General features: G+C 42.4%; 1 protein-coding gene across 1 annotated transcript in view; it reads left to right on the plus strand.

The window, feature by feature from the left end:
• The first annotated feature begins 5849 nt into the window (after positions 1-5849).
• The window catches only part of Catspere (catsper channel auxiliary subunit epsilon), a 132251-nt gene continuing 122410 nt past the window's right edge, over positions 5850-15690 (plus strand). Inside the window, exons 1-2 of the mRNA XM_028755266.1 lie at positions 5850-6040; positions 11466-11514. Of these exons, the coding sequence (XP_028611099.1) occupies positions 5973-6040; positions 11466-11514 (117 nt within the window). The 5' untranslated portion in view covers positions 5850-5972. The remainder of the gene's footprint in view (positions 6041-11465; positions 11515-15690) is intronic.

Consider the following 15690-nt stretch of genomic DNA (forward strand, 5'->3'; position numbering starts at 1 on the left):
CTGCGAGGCTAAGCACTGCAAGGGAATATAAATAAAACTTAAAAATATCTCTCTGGATTCCCTGAGGGACAAGCCTGACTGCATAGGGGTTGATGTCAAAAGTATCCCCTCTCCAGGAAAAAGACATTGGGATGGGTATGGCCCTCATTCCTTACTGGACAAAGACAGGGGGACTGGAGCCATTACAAGGTCCCCTTCAATTACTGGAGCTCAGGCCTCTATCCCCGTCTTCACAAGTTTAGAATCACCACAGCCCTTCTATACTTAGAGAAGGGAGGAGATGTCAGGGGCATCCCTACTTACACACTGAAGGCCTAAAATCAGCCATAGGCCTAAAATCAGCAATAGGCCTGTCATACATGTATACTAACACAAAGTCTAGGGTCTCTGTGGAAAAACATGAAACAGATGGCTATAAGCTACTGTAAACAGGCAGCTTTTGTGGAAATTTACCAGCCCAAGTAGTCATAGACCTTGTAAATAGGTAGCCTTGGCAGACAATACCAACTTAGATAAAGACAAGTGAATCATAGGCAGAGTCATAGTGACCTGTCCCCTGAACCTTCACCCACCTGATACCCGGTTCTGAAAGATATCTGTATTCCCCCGAACACCCACACTCCAGTGTCATCCCCTTCCCCACATCCTGCCTTTCTGTGTTTATAACCCCTGTGTGAATAAATTACGATTTGAGAAAAAATAAATAAATTATTAAAAAAAAAACCTCAAGTGACAACAGATACTAGTTAGGATCCATAGAAAGAGGAACACTCCTCCATTGCTGGTGGGATTGGAAGCTGGTACAACCACTCTGAACTGGCAGTTCCTCAGAAACTGGAAATAGTTCTACCTCAGGACATCAGCTACACCACTACTGACTGGAAATATACCCAAAAGATGCTCCAACATGCAACAAGGGCATGTGCTCTACCATGTACATAGCAGCCTTATTTATAATAGCCAGAAGCTGGAAACAACCCAGATATCCCTCAAAAGAGGAATGGATACAGAAAATGTGGTTCCTTTACACAATGGAGTACTACTCAGCTATTAAAAACAGTGACTTCATGGAATTCCCAGGCAAATGGATGGAACTAGAAAATATCATCCTGTGTGAGGTAACCCAGTCACAAAAGAACACACATGGTATGCACTCACTGAGAAGTGAATATTATACCAAATGCTTTGAATACCTACAGTACAACTCACAGACCATATGAAGCTTGAGAAGAAGGAAGATCAAAGTGTGAATGTTTTAGTGCTTCTTAGAAGGGAGAACAAATAATCAGGGGAGGTAGAGGGAGGGAGGATGTGGGAGGGAAAGAGGAGGTGAGGGGAAAAGGGGAGCAGGATCAGGTGTGGAAGGAGACAGGGGAGGAGTACAGAGGGTCAGGAAATTGAATGGAGGTGTGTTGCAGTGGTGGATGGGGAACTGTGGGTAGCCACTAGAAAGTCTCAGATGCCAGGAAAGCAAGAGGTTTCCAGGATCCAACAGGCATGAGATTAGCCAAAATACCCAACAAAAGGGAGAGAGAACCTGTAGAGACCATATCCAGTGGATAGGCACGGCCCCCAGTGGAGGGATGAGGCCATACATCCATCTCAAAAATTTTAGCCCAGAATTGTTCCTGTCTAAAGAAAATGCAGGGACAAAGAGTGCAGCAGAGACTGAAGGAAAGGCCATCCAGAGACTGCCCCACGTAGGAATCCTTCCATCTGCAGACGCCAAATCCAGACACTATTGCTGATGCCAAGCACTTGCTGACAGGAGCCTGGTATAGCTGTCATTTGAGAAGCTCTGGCAGAGCCTGGCCAATACAGATGAGGATGCTCGCAGGCAACCATCAAACTGAGGGGAAGGACTGAAGGAGCAGAAGGGGTTTACAACCCATAGGAAGAATAAAAATATCAACTAACCGGAACCCCCAAAGTGCCCAGGGACTAAACCACTAACCAGACTACACATGAAGGGACCCATGGCTTCAGCTGCATATGTAGCAGAAGATGGCCTTATCTGGCATTAGTGGGAGGGGAGGCCCTTGGTCCTGTGATGGCTGGATGCCTCAGCATAGTGGGATGCTAGGGTGGTGAGACCGGAGCTGGTGGGTGGAGGAGCACCCTCATAGAGGAAGGGGGTGGGGAGGGGGAATGGGATAGAGAGTTTTCAGAGGGGAACAACCTTTGAAATGTAAATAAATAAAATAATCAGTTAAAAAAAAAAGAAGAACTGAGGTGAAGTCTTCTGGGAAGTGTTTTCTGAGAGAACAAAGAAGCTGTGTTGCAGAGATAGCCAAGGCTGTACCTCATGCTGCAACTGGATATAGTAATGTATAGAAGTCACCCAGGTGGTACTGGTTTTGAAGGCCTGAAGGGATCATGAAGAGCAGCTGAGGCTTGGCACTGTGAGAAGCCATGGAAGGTCATTGGTGAAGGTGCAGCCTCAGTTACAGTTGATGGCCCAGGACTGAAGGGGTCATGTAAAGGAGTTGAGGCTTGGCACCATGAAGAGAACTTATGAGAGGCTAATTGTAAAGCCTAGTTAGCAGTAGACCACAGACTATTGGAGATGCCAATACCATGGGATGATCACCATGAATGGCGGGAACAGTGGAGTGGATCTGATGCTGTAAATCTAAACCCAAATAAGCCTTTGCAAGGAAAACACAACTCAATTAATATGAATACAAGCTGTGTGCCTAGACTGGGCAGATCCACCACTGCACTACTGTGTTCCCATCTACAAGATCCCTTGCAACTTGCAGTTTCTTTAGGGCTCGGGCTTCTGTGCCATTTTTCTTCCTCCTCCTCTTCTTCTGTATTCCTTTCTCCTTCCTTTCCTCATCTCTCCTCTTCTCTCTCCCTCTCTCTAAACTTTCAGCTACACCTTCCTTTCCACTGTTCAACCACTGGCCCTATCCTTTATTTTACAAATTAAAATGGGGAGAAGGTTCACATGGAGTCACCTAAGTAAGTCATTCAATCCTAGTCCAAGGAAGCCCCTCAAGGGGAAGCAGAATTAGCATCAAAATACAAACATCACCAGGGCAATCTACATCTTGGATCAACCTGAGCTTAGAGTGCTACAGACTGAGCTGGAGAAGTGACACCAGCCCTTTGGAGGAGCCCAGAAGATCATGGGTGGATCCCAGACACTGAAACAAGAAACTGTAACATTGAAATTACCTCGGAGACATCAAGATAAGCGAGATGCCAGAGCCGTGGTCTCTCTGCTGAGGAAAGCTGCTAACAGGGAGTGGAACCAGTCCAGGAGAAAGAAGTTGTTGCAGTCAGCAAAGATGAAAAAGGAGTTGGAGATCTGAAGACTGCTTTGACGTCAGACATGGAGATGCAGAGTTTGGAGTTTGCCCAGCTGGCTTCCTGTCTTGCTTTGGGGATTAAGTGATTGGATGACTCTCAGAAGAGACTATGACATTTGAACTTTTAACTTTGTTGACACTGCTATAGACTATGGGGACCTTTAAAGTGAGAATAAATGTAGTTTTGCATTGTTCTATGTTTAGGTATGGCCCCCAAAGACTCATGTGTTTGAGTAAGCCTATGGGGGCCAGGGAATGTGATGGTTTGTTTATGCTCCGTCCAGGGAGCGGCACTATTAGAAGGTGTACACCTGTTGGAATAGGTAATAATAAGGTATGGCCTTATTAGAGTAGGTGTGTGGATTGGGCTTTAAGGCCTCATCCTGAGAGGGGCCCACAGCAAGGGGAAGAAGGGAAGTGGGTAGGGAACTCCCCACCCTAGCTGCCTGGAAGTCAGCATTCTGCTAGCAGCCTCCAGATGAAGATGTAGAACTCTCAGCTCCTCCTGCACCATGCCTGCCTGGATGCTGCCATGTTCCTGCCTCGATGATAATGGACTGAACCTCTGAACCTGTAAGCCAGCCCCAATTGTCATTTATAAGAATTGTCGTGGTCATGGTGTGTGTTCACAGCAGTAAAACACTAACTAAGACAACCTCTCATCCACGTTCCGCCCTGTAACAACCCCAGCTTGTAAGTGAATACACTCTGACCCTTACAGGAAACCCTCTGCAGCTTTTCCTCACAAGTAATAGTGTTATACTGTCTGAAGCTGCTCAAGGCCTTCTACTTTCCCTTCTGTCATTTCAACCAGAACTGCTGGCACTTACGCTCTACAAATAAAGTAGTTAAGTGGCTAATGAACTATGCCTTAAGTCCTAGGTGTGACAGGATCCCTTTGATCCGTGTTTTCTCTCCACTAGCACTGCTTTCTACACCTGTAAGCCTGCACAATGTACCTTTGATGAGCCAGCCTGCCTCCATTTTAGGCTTAAAGGCCATCTTTTTGTTGTTGTTGTTGTTGTTTTTTAATGTGAGTAATGTGAGGGCTCTGCTATGCACACATACCTTCATGCCAGTAGAGAGCGCCAGATCCCCTTTTAGATGGTTGCTGTGATCTTAACCACTGAACCATCTCACCAGCCTCTTAAAGTCATCTTATAGTAAAGACAAAGGAAGCTTATTCCTGTTTATGGTTACACTTGTGTTTCTCAAAGATAGGGCTAGGCCCGACCTGTAACCTTAACTTCAAATGGTTCTGTACTGCATGTTCCAGGAAACAGCAGCCATGTCTTTATTTCAGAAAATAACTAACTGTCTTGCAAACCTATGACTACCCGATTCTGCCCACCTTACAACCATGTCATTGTTCCTGGAGGTCCTTAGGACTAGCTTATTACTTGTTATGCTTATTTTCTGCTTGAGTAACGCCACCTGTTTTGTCCACCAGATCCCCCATTTGGTAACCCCCTTACCCAAGCTCTATAAAACCTTGTCTTCCTAATGCCCAACACTAACCTCTCCCACCCCTCCTTTGGGGGAGGGGAGACAATGTATACAAATAAAAAAACTTGCTTTAATTAGTTGCCTGCTTTAATGAAATTGGCGGTGATGATTTGGGTCGGTGGTTTTTCTCCTCCCATCTTTGGGATTAACACATCGCAGAACAGTCTCTTCAGAGATAGAATTCAGTCGATAAGAAGAATACAGCAGTGCACACTTTCCCTAACACTAACCTTTGTGAATTAAACTGGCTTGGTGTGCCTTCATTGCTAGCGATGTAGGCTGTGTTTCCTGCTTAGAGTGATGATTCAGACAGTGAAGATTCAATTGTTCCTCAACATGGAGTAAATCATATTGCTATATGTGATAACTGAGTTTGTCTCAATTTTATAACAAGACTACAAAGCCTTTGACAGCAAAAATGCTATCATGTGTATTTGATTTTTAATTGCAGAACAGCCACGACTATTCATTTCTGTTCATTTTTCCCCTTGAAAACAAGAAAAATAATTTTTTTTCTATTTTTAAAATTAGATATAACATTTTATTAGTTACTTGCCCTGATTAACTTTTGTCAACTTGACACAAACTAGAGGCATCTGGGAAGAGGTAATCTCTATTGAGGAAGTAACTCCGTAAGGTTGATCTATCAGCAAGTGTTTGAAGCATCCCCTTGGTTGGTATGAGAGGGCCCAGCTCACTGTGGCTGGTGCCATCTGGCTGGTGCCATTCCTGGCCAGGTTGTCCTGAGTTGTATAAGAAAGGAAGCTGAACAAGCCTCGGGGAGCAAGCCAGTAAGTAGCTTGGTTACTGCTTCAGGTCCTGAGTTCAAGGCCATCCTCGGCTACACAGAGTTGGAGGCTGATCTGAGCTACAGAAGACTACATAGAAAAACAAAACGAAAATCATTTATAATTTCTCCTTTATTAGATAACCTCGGATTTTTCAAGATTGAGTTTTTGTAATGAAAACTGGGTTCACGAGTTGACCCAGCAGCTATCTTTCAGAGTAAGCCAGGAGACTCCCTGGGCGCACGCGCACTTACACTATCCGTCCCTGCATGTGCACAGTGCACAGGCCAACGGTAGCCCCGGGAGCGTGCCAGCTCTGTAGGCACTGCAGAAACTGTTACTTAGAGGAGGAGTTGGTGCCATGTTATCCCGGCAGGTGGCAGCGGTGCTGCTGCTGTGGCTGAGCTGCTGCGTCTCAGCTCTGTGGAGGTAGAAAGATGCATCCCGGGCCACTGGCCTTGAAGACCTCCCCCCGCATCCCCCCCCCCGTAGCCCCCCCTCCTGCTTGGTTCCCAGATCCCCAGAAGATGGCCTGAGCTCCCTCTGGGAGTCTTTGGAGATGAGTTGATGGTCAGCCCTCTGAAACGCTGTTCTGCAGAAGGGCGATGGTACCTTCATGTTGCTGCTGCCTTTGATCATTTAAAAGAAAATTATAGACAGATGGAATGTGTGTGTGTGTGTGTGTGTGTGTGTGTGTGTGTGTGTTATTTTGAGCATATTGAGCATATCCCACCGTACACTATTCTTTTTCTTTTCCATTTGCTGCTGAATATTGAAGCCCAGCTTTCCCTTCTCAGATGAATTCTTAAGTTCCTCCTGTACCTGTACCCTTGTTTCTCCCTAAAGTAGAACGAGAGATGGCCAGGGAAGGGGGCATTACTTCTGACTTATATTAAGGAGTTGAAGCAGAGTGACTTTTCCTAAAATACTGTATAAACGTAAAGAAATTAATTTCTATATAAAGTATTGATTTAGATACTGAAGATGTTATGAAGTTCTGAGAGGTCTTTAAAGCAGGTGTGATGGTTCAGTATTCAGTAATCACTACCTCGAAAGGGATATCAAAATATTTTAGATTTTACATGGGTTAAAATGCACCTTAAGCAGGACAGTGATGGCTCATGTCTTTAATTCCAGCACTCTGGAAGCAGAGGCAGGCCGATCTCTGTGGCTTGGAGGCCATCCTGGTCTACAGAGGGAGCTCCAAGGACAGCCAGGGCTGTACAGAGAAACCGTGTCTTGGGGGAAAAAAGAAAGCACAGTAAACCAGAAAACTATATTCATCAAATATGCTATATAAAAATAAGAATTCCCCCCCCCCATTAACCTTTAACAAGGCCAACAAGGATTCAAACAAATGAGCCAGGCATGTGCCAAGCTAGTTTAATCCTAGCACTTGGGAGGATCTTTGAGTTCGAGGCCAGCCTGGTCTACAGAGAGTTCCAGGACAACTAGAGCTACACAGAGAAACCCTGTATCAAAAAATCAAAACCACAAACAACAAAAAAGAAATCAAACAATTGTAAGTTTTTTTTACAAGGAGAAAGGTTTGTTTTTTTTTCCCCCTAAGAGATGTATTGTGTGAGTTGGTACATGTGAATTCCAGCATTCAAGGGGCCAACAATTCAAAGCGAACTTGGGCTTATAGTTAGACTCTGTTTAAAAATAAAGTCTGAATTAAAAATCAAATACAAGAGCTGGAGAGATGGCTCAGTAGTTAAGAGCACTCACTGGCTTACTACAATCTAACTTCGGTGACAGAAGATTTGGCACCCTCTTCTGTCCTCTGTGGACATTGCATACATGTGGTGTACGGAAATATAAGACGCAATACATGTTGGTTTGTTTTGTTTCTTTTAATCTTAAAATTTCTAAATTAAATATTAGAAGCAGTAGCCATTATGGAGATATCAGTGAGAAAGAGCGAAGGCACTGTGCTCTGAAAACGTAGTAAGCCTTTTTTTCTTTCACAGAGAAGATAACGAGTTTTGTGAGTCTAATGCAGTCTTAATGTTTCAGTAGCTCAGCAAATGCAATGAATCTCTGCTGACTGTAGGGCGCTAAGTTTTCTAGCAATAAAATCTGTGCTATATCTACTGACACCTTTGCCCTACTAGAGGAAAGCACTCTGGGTATGGTTATATGATAAAATTTGATATACTGTGAGATACAGTTACAGTTAGTCATTCCTGGTTTATTCATGAGTAAAGGAATGCTCAAGCGTCTCTCCCTTCTCCATGTTTCTCTTGATCCCCCTCCCCCTCTGCACCGCCTCTGTGTGTGTGTGTCAGGGCTGAAGCAGTGTGATTGGGAAAGAGTGCTGGGTAAATCAGAAATGCCGTGTAAATGTAAGGAAATAGGATTCCCATACGAAGTATTGACCTGGAGAGTGAAGTTAGTGCCATTGCGCCTTAGGCATTGCCCACTGTTTCATTTGATTGATTCATTGATTATTTAGAGACAGGGTCTCACTGTGAAGCCCTGGATAGAGTGGAAACCACTCTGTAGACTAGGCTGGTCTCAAACTCACAGAGATACATCTGTCCTTGCCTCCAAAGTCCTGAGATTGAAAACAAGTGCCACCATCCTTAGCCATTGTCTACTTCTATTTTGTGACAGGTTTTCTCACTGGCCTGGGACTCGCCATCTTGGTCAGGCTAGCTATCCAGTGACCTCTAATGTGTAACCTCTAGTGAGGTTAGAATCATGTATCAGGATGCCTGACTTCTGATTATGTGGGCTCCTGGTATTGAACTCAGGTCCTCCTGCTTGCAAGGCGAGTACCTACCCAGCCCTAATATTTTTTTAAAGGCTAAAATTTAGGGTCTAGGGGGATAGCTTACTGCTAGACATGCGTGAGGCCATAGGTTCAAAAGGCACTGGGAAAAGATAAACAATAGATTCCCCAAAATTTAACAAGATGGATTTCAAACTGTTTCGGTGTTAGCTATTTTGAAAGATGTCTTGTGTAGCTGAAATTCTTTCCTGACTGGAGTTCTTTCCACCACTAGCATTGTATTTTTTACCATTTTTGTTAAATAAAATTCACGGGAAGCTTTAGTTTGGACATGCGCTCTTGTGCTGGGCCAAACAGAATGAACCAAAACGGAGGTGATAATGTCCCCCTCTTACCTGACCAGAGTCAATAGGTTAATGAGCTAAAAGTCAGGAGAGAGAAAAACAGTCAAATTCCCCAAAAAGCCAGTTTCAGTCGGCACTACAAGGACCTTCCATCTGGTTTTGTCCTTAGAGAATGTAACTGAGCCTGGCAGTGGTGGCACACACCTCTAATTCCAGCACTTGGGAGGCAGAGGAGGCAGAGGCAGGCAGATTTCTGAGTTCGAGGCCAGCCTGGTCTACAGAGTGAGTTCCAGGACAGCCAGGGCTACACAGAGAAACCCTGTCTCTAAAAAAACAAAAACAAAAAAAAATGTAACTGAAAGTGACTTGATCTAGACCCAGCTATTGATTTTCATCTGTATCCCATCTTAGTTCAAACAACCAACCCACATTTTTAGTCTTAGCTCCTTTCCAGGACCGGACTTCCGTAGTGCCAACCTGCTCTACTTAGCTTATCAGAATACTGGTGCTTTTTTTTTTTTTTTTTTTTTTTTTGGTTTTTCGAAACAGGGTTTCTCTGTGTAGTTCTGGCTGTCCTGGAACTCACTCTGTAGACCAGATACTGGTGCTTTTTAATGAAATAGAGCATTGTCTGATTCTGAAATTTCAAATACAACTAATTGCGATGTCCCAATTGCTATAATTCTGTCTTTTGATGAATTCTTTATGCAGTGGAGACGAATATTCCTAGGTTCCTTTTTCCACGTAATCATGTAATCTAGATCTATTTTTGAAATGTTATATCTATCTATCTATCTATCTATCTATCTATCTATCTATCTATCATATGTGGGTTTTTTGCCTGCATGAATCTCTGTGCACTATATGTGTGCAGTGCCTGAGGAGGCCAAAAGGAGATGCCAGATACTCTTGGAAGTAGAGTTAAATACACTTGTGAGCCACCATGTGGTGCTGAGAATCTCAACCCATTCCTCTAGAAGAGCAATCCATGCTCTTGACCCCTTGGCTATCTCTCTAGTCCCTAGATACGTTTTGAAACCAGAGGGAGATGAATGCTGATGTTCACCTCCCTTATAGCACCTACTACTGTGTGTGTGTGTGTGTGTGTGTGTGTGTGTGTGTGTGTGTGTGTGATTCTGGCTGGGAATTGGAAGTCCAGCCTTCCTATCTCCTCTGCCCTGTCATTGGCTCATCAGCTATTTATTAACCAATCACAGATAATTGGAGAGCATTCTTTACACAGCATAAAGACAGGAGATTAATAAATGTGACTGTGCCCATGTTGGGACTGCGACCAGATCTCAGGGCACAGAAACCCGTATCTGAATACACACAAGACCGTCTGAGTGCACAAGACATCCTGAAGCACCTACACACAGGAAAAACGTTTCTGACTTAAAATTTTAGGAGTGGACACATTCCAATGACAGTTAATATGCAGGGTAGATGTGAAATAGATCATCAAACAGAAGGAACGCAGAAAAAAATATAGAAGTTAGGTCTGGTCCAACCTCCCAGGCCCATGCTCCCAGAATTAAGACTCAGACTCAAAATATATTTACCAATACCTTGTCCATGTAGCTAGGCTCTTCTCTGACTAGATCCTAACTTAAATGAACCCATTTGCTCTTATTTACATTCTGCCATGAGACTGGTTGCCTGGGCTCAGGCACCATGCGTCCCTCTCATCACATCTTCCAGGGCAATCTTCAGTGCTGCCTAGCCTTCTCTATCCCAGAATTGTTTCTGCCTCCTGGACGTTCCACCTACTCCCTGATTAAGCCATAGGCTTAATTAATTAATTAATTAATTATTGACAGGTGTCACGTCCATACAGACATAAAAAATATTCTCTACAGTCTTATGAGCTTCTCCAGCCACTTGTGACCTGTGAACTTTTGAAATACATTTCAAACTGAGATGGATTTTAAATGTAATACATACATCAGATTTCAAGGAATTAGTAAAAAGAATGTAAAAATACCTTACTGATGAGTCTTTTACAGGGATTACATTTGGGGTTGATTATAGTATGGAAATGATTTTTCTCTGATTTTATTCTTTGCGATTACTTGACAATGTTTACTTAGTTACAGGTACACAGTGGCTTATGTTACATTTCTCGTCCACAATGCCTCTTGAGATGGGCAAGTTATGCTAAAATTAAGGTATCCTGGATAGTGAATAGTATAAAAATGATCATGAACAAGGACTTAAAAGTTTTATTTCTAGTGTTCTAAGATGAAAAGTACTGGTTACTAAACTCCAGTCTTTGATTTTGTAAATTCTAGCTGAGTGCATGAAGTGAAGGAGTCAAGTGTAATATATCCGGTAGCATTTGTTCTACTGAATATATGAAATGAGTATGGCTAGTGGGAGCCTGGGATCCAAGCACTCAGGGGAGTGAGGCAGGAATCTAAACACTCAGGGGAGTGAAGCACTTGGTTTACCAGGAATTTGAGGCTAGCCTGGGCTACATAGTGATTTCCAGATGAATCAGGGCCATGTAGTAAGATCCTGTTTCAAAATCAAAAAAAAAAAAATAAGGAAGGGGACTAACCTCTCATGCCATTTTAATGCCTCCTGAACTAAGCAAACCCCGACTTGCCAGACTGATGGGTAGCAGTCACTGACCTTACTTTTAGCTTTAGGTTCGCCTCCCAGAGAGGAAAGAGCTCCTGGAAGCCTGGGTATCCCCTGACCATGTGTAGAATCTCTCATATGTCAAGGAGAAACTGATGCTAATATTCGCATCCTGCCTTTTCCTCCACAGATACTACATGAATAGCCCAGATTATTCCATTTTTAGTACCAGGAGTACTGTAAGTATCAAATATCTTTTTATTTATTTATTTATTTATTTATTTATTTATTTATTTATTTTTAACAAAGTACAGCATCCTCATACATGTGTCATTAGAGTTCTGATGTGTTTCCCTCTGCCCTTCCCTTTCTTGCTCCAGCTAGTTTCCTCATCTAATTTCCTGTCACATGTATTCCATCACCCTCCCTCCTCATCTTTTTTTTTTTTAATAGTAACTTTTTAAAAAATGTTAATCAAAGGCTTTATAAGTTTGGTAATGCTCATACAATCAGATGCCCATACAATCAGAAGTGTAACTCAATACCCAACCTAGATATACCAACTGTCTTTGACTGGCGGAGATACTCGAATATCCGACTCCATGTTCCCTCCTCTACCTCTCTCTCCTCCTAGCTCCTCCTCTCATTCTCCTCCTTCTCTCCTTACTCCTCCCACCTTAGCTCCTCCTACATATCACCCTTCCTGTTAAAATAAAACTTTTCTCTCAAAATACAATTAAAGCATAACTATACCAATTTGTATCAGTAAGGTACAAGATAGACCTAATACCCAGTCCAACATTTTGTTGACTAACCAGAACCTCTCTCACCTCTCCTAACTAAAAGACTTAGTTCTGAACCTGGCTTTTTTCATGGCTTTAGAATGAATGTCAGCTGAAAATCATCCTCTCAAATCTTTTCTCTTAAAGTAAATAGCCAGGATTGGGCATGAGACTATAAGTCTTCAACCCCGTCAGAAATCCAGAATGACTGAATTAACTTAAATTATGGGAAGCACAAAGCATAGCTTCTAAAACTTAGCCAATTTATAGAGACCACTGAACACCTTGACAGTCCCTATACTACAAAACTTTGGAGCATCCGATCTTCAGCCTTCTGACCCAGGATCATCTGACAGACCTAGTGATGCAGAATTATTAAGGGCTGATTACTCTGTCTTGGCAGATATAATCAGTTGACTATTCCACAAAGGTGTCCTTTTCTGGACAGTAATCTGTCTGTAGAAAAGAGGCAATTCTTGCCTAGTGGCTGTCTCACCACAACTGGAGTAACTCCAGAGATGCTCTATTTCTTCTTAGAATCCAAGACAGGAAGCTGTCAGGAGCAGACAGATCTCTAATCAAAATGAACGTTAATACAGAAATGTGTGTAACATCAATTCTATGGACTTATGATGTTTTGAAAACCAACTATCCATGTAAGGCAATCAGGACTGTTGTCTGTTAACTCCTCTCAGCTATTTCTAAATAAAATATAGAAAACACCCTAACCATAAACTCAGAGCCATGAATTTGCTGTAGGCCCTTAACTCACAGGCTAACCATCTCATATCAGTTAAAGAAGGACTGGGTCTAAGCCTTGTATTCATAAATGTGTTATATAGGCACAATGCCTATGAGAGTAACAATATTAATCTCACTTTTATATCAGTAAGAAACTCATAACAATGAAAATCTTAAATTTGAAATCAAAGTAAATTTTGTATCATTTAAGAAATTATAACTTCAGCTTAATAACAATTATTAACAGATTTCTACCAATAGGTTACAGCTATGCAATAAATCCTAGCTATTCCTCCCTGTTCCAACAAAACCACTACTTTTCCCTAGAAAGACAACCCAATATTAACCACCTCAGTCCCCAAGCCCAGGGAATAGGGGCGCCGACTCTTCATTAACTTCTTCAAGCTAGTTACGGGAGTTGAAATATTAGAAGAGAGGTGGGGGGAAGAGTAAATTGATAAGCCTCTGATGTCTGTGTCTTCACTGCATCCAGCTGAAATTCCAGGACACCAGTGGTTTGAGCAGGTCTGCTCAGCTTGCTTGATGAGTAGATGCACCAAGGCTGTGTATTCTGCAATATACAATTCTCAAAACAAATTTTAGTATCAAGATTTTTTTTTTGTTTGAATTCTGGAATCTAGTCTCCTGGTGGCCTGCCTCTGTCATGACTAATCCATATAATTCTGGGAGTTTCTATGAGAGTGTGCTCCCACCATCCTCCCATTCCTGCCTCCCTGCTCTCAAATTCCCCAACACTAGGGAATTCAAACTTTCAGGCACCAAGGCCCTCCACTTCCATTGATGCCAGACAAGGCCACCCTCAACTACCTATACAGGTGGAGCCATGAGTCCCTCCCTTTGTGTTCTTGGGCTGGAGGTTTTAGAATGGCTACTCCAGCTTGTTTCTTAGGGCCATTTGCTTGAAAATTTGTTTTCCAGCCATTTACTCTAAGGTAGTATCTGTCTTTGTCACTGAGGTGGGTTTCCTGTATGCAGCAAAATGCTGGGTCCTGTTTACATATCCAGTCCATTAGCCTATATCTTTTTTATTGGGGAATTGAGTCCATTGATGTTAAGAGATATTAAGGAACAGTGATTAACAGTGATTGTTGCTTCCTATTATTTTTGTTATTAGAGGTGGAATTATCTTTGGATTTGTTGGAAGAGGATTACTTTCTTACTCTTTCTAGGGTATAATTTCACTCCTGTATTAGAGCTTTCCCACTATTATCCTTTGTAATGCTGGGTTTGTGGAAAGATGTTGTATAAATTTAGATTTGTCATGGAATATCTTGGTTTCTCCATCTATGGTAATAGAGAATTTTACTGGGTATAGTAGCCTAGGCTGACATTTGTGTTCTCTTAGGGTCTGTATGACATCTGTCCAGGATTTTATTGTTTTTATAGTCTCTGGTGAGAAGTCTGGTGTAATTCTGATAGGTCTGCCTTTATATGCTACTTGGCCTTTTTCCCATACTGCATTTAATATTCCTTCTTTGTTTTGTGCATTTGGTGTTTTAATTATTATATGACGGGAGTTATTTCTTTTCTGGTCTAGTCTATTTGGTGTTCTGTAGGCTTCTTGTATGTTTATGGGCATCTCTTTCTTTAGGTTAGGAAAGTTTTCTTCTATAATTTTGTTGAAGATATTTATTGGCCCTTTAAGTTGGGAATCTTCACTCTCTTCTGTACCTATTATCCTTAGGTTTGGTCTTCTCATTGTGTTCTGGATTTCCTGGATGTTTTGTGTTAAGAACTTTTTGCATTTTGTGTTTTCTTTGACAGTTGTGTCAATATTTTCTATGGTATCTTCTGCACCTGAGATTCTTTCTTCTATCTTTTGTATTTTGTTGGTGCTGCTTGCATCTATAACTCCTGATTTTTTTCCTAGGTTTTCTATCTCCAGGGTAGTCTCCCTTTGAGATATCTTTATTGTTTCTACTTCTATTTTTAGATCCTGGATTATTTTGTTCAATTCCTTCATCTGTTTTGTTGTGTTCTCTTGTAATTCTTTAAGGGATTTTTGTGTTTCCTCTTTAAGGGCTTCTACCTGTTTACCTTTGTTCTCTTCAAATTCTTTGAGAGTGTTATTTATCTCCTTCTTAAAGCCCTCTCTCATCATCATTAGAAGTGATTTTAAATCTGAATCTTGCTTTCCTGGTGATATGGGAAATTCAGGACATTCTATTGTGGGAGAACTAGGTTCTAATGATGCCAAGTACCCTGGGTTGCTGAAGCTTATGTTCTTGCACTTTCCTTTTTCCATCTGGATCTCCTTAGTGCTACCTGCCCTGTCTATGACTGGAGCCTATCTTTCCTATTATCTTAGTTGTTTCAGAACTGTGTGGGGTGGGTGTTACTACTGGGGTTAGAGCTGGGGTCCAAGATCTGCTCAATGCCCGGGTGCAGACAGGAAGGAACCAGTGCTCTGGGCCAGGAGTGAATTCCTGGGTCCCAGTTGCTCCCTATTTTGGGCAGGTGTTGTTGTCTCATTACCTAAGATACTGCCCAGGTTAGAGCTCCTGTGAGGTCTGCTTCCTCTGGGTTTTGTGAGATTGAGTGCAGAGCTGCTGGCCTGGGATGTGCTCAGTGCTCGGGCCCAGACTGGAAGGAACTAGTGCCCTGGGCCAGAGTGAATTGGTCCCAGTGCGTCCCAATTACTCCCTGTTTTCAAATATCTTTTTTTTTAAAATATTTATTTATTTATTATATATGAATTCACTGTAGCTGTCTTCAGACACACCAGAAGAGGGCATCCAATCTCATTACAGATGGTTGTGAGCCACCATGTGGTTGCTGGAATTTGAACTCAGGACCTCTGGAAGTATAGTCAGTGCTCTTAACCACTGAGCCATCTCTCCAGCCCCTCAAATATCTTTTTAAAACATTAGT

Source organism: Grammomys surdaster, unplaced genomic scaffold (assembly GCF_004785775.1).
Source record: "Grammomys surdaster isolate TR1022 unplaced genomic scaffold, NIH_TR_1.0 126051, whole genome shotgun sequence".
NCBI classification, from domain to species: Eukaryota; Metazoa; Chordata; class Mammalia; order Rodentia; family Muridae; genus Grammomys; species Grammomys surdaster.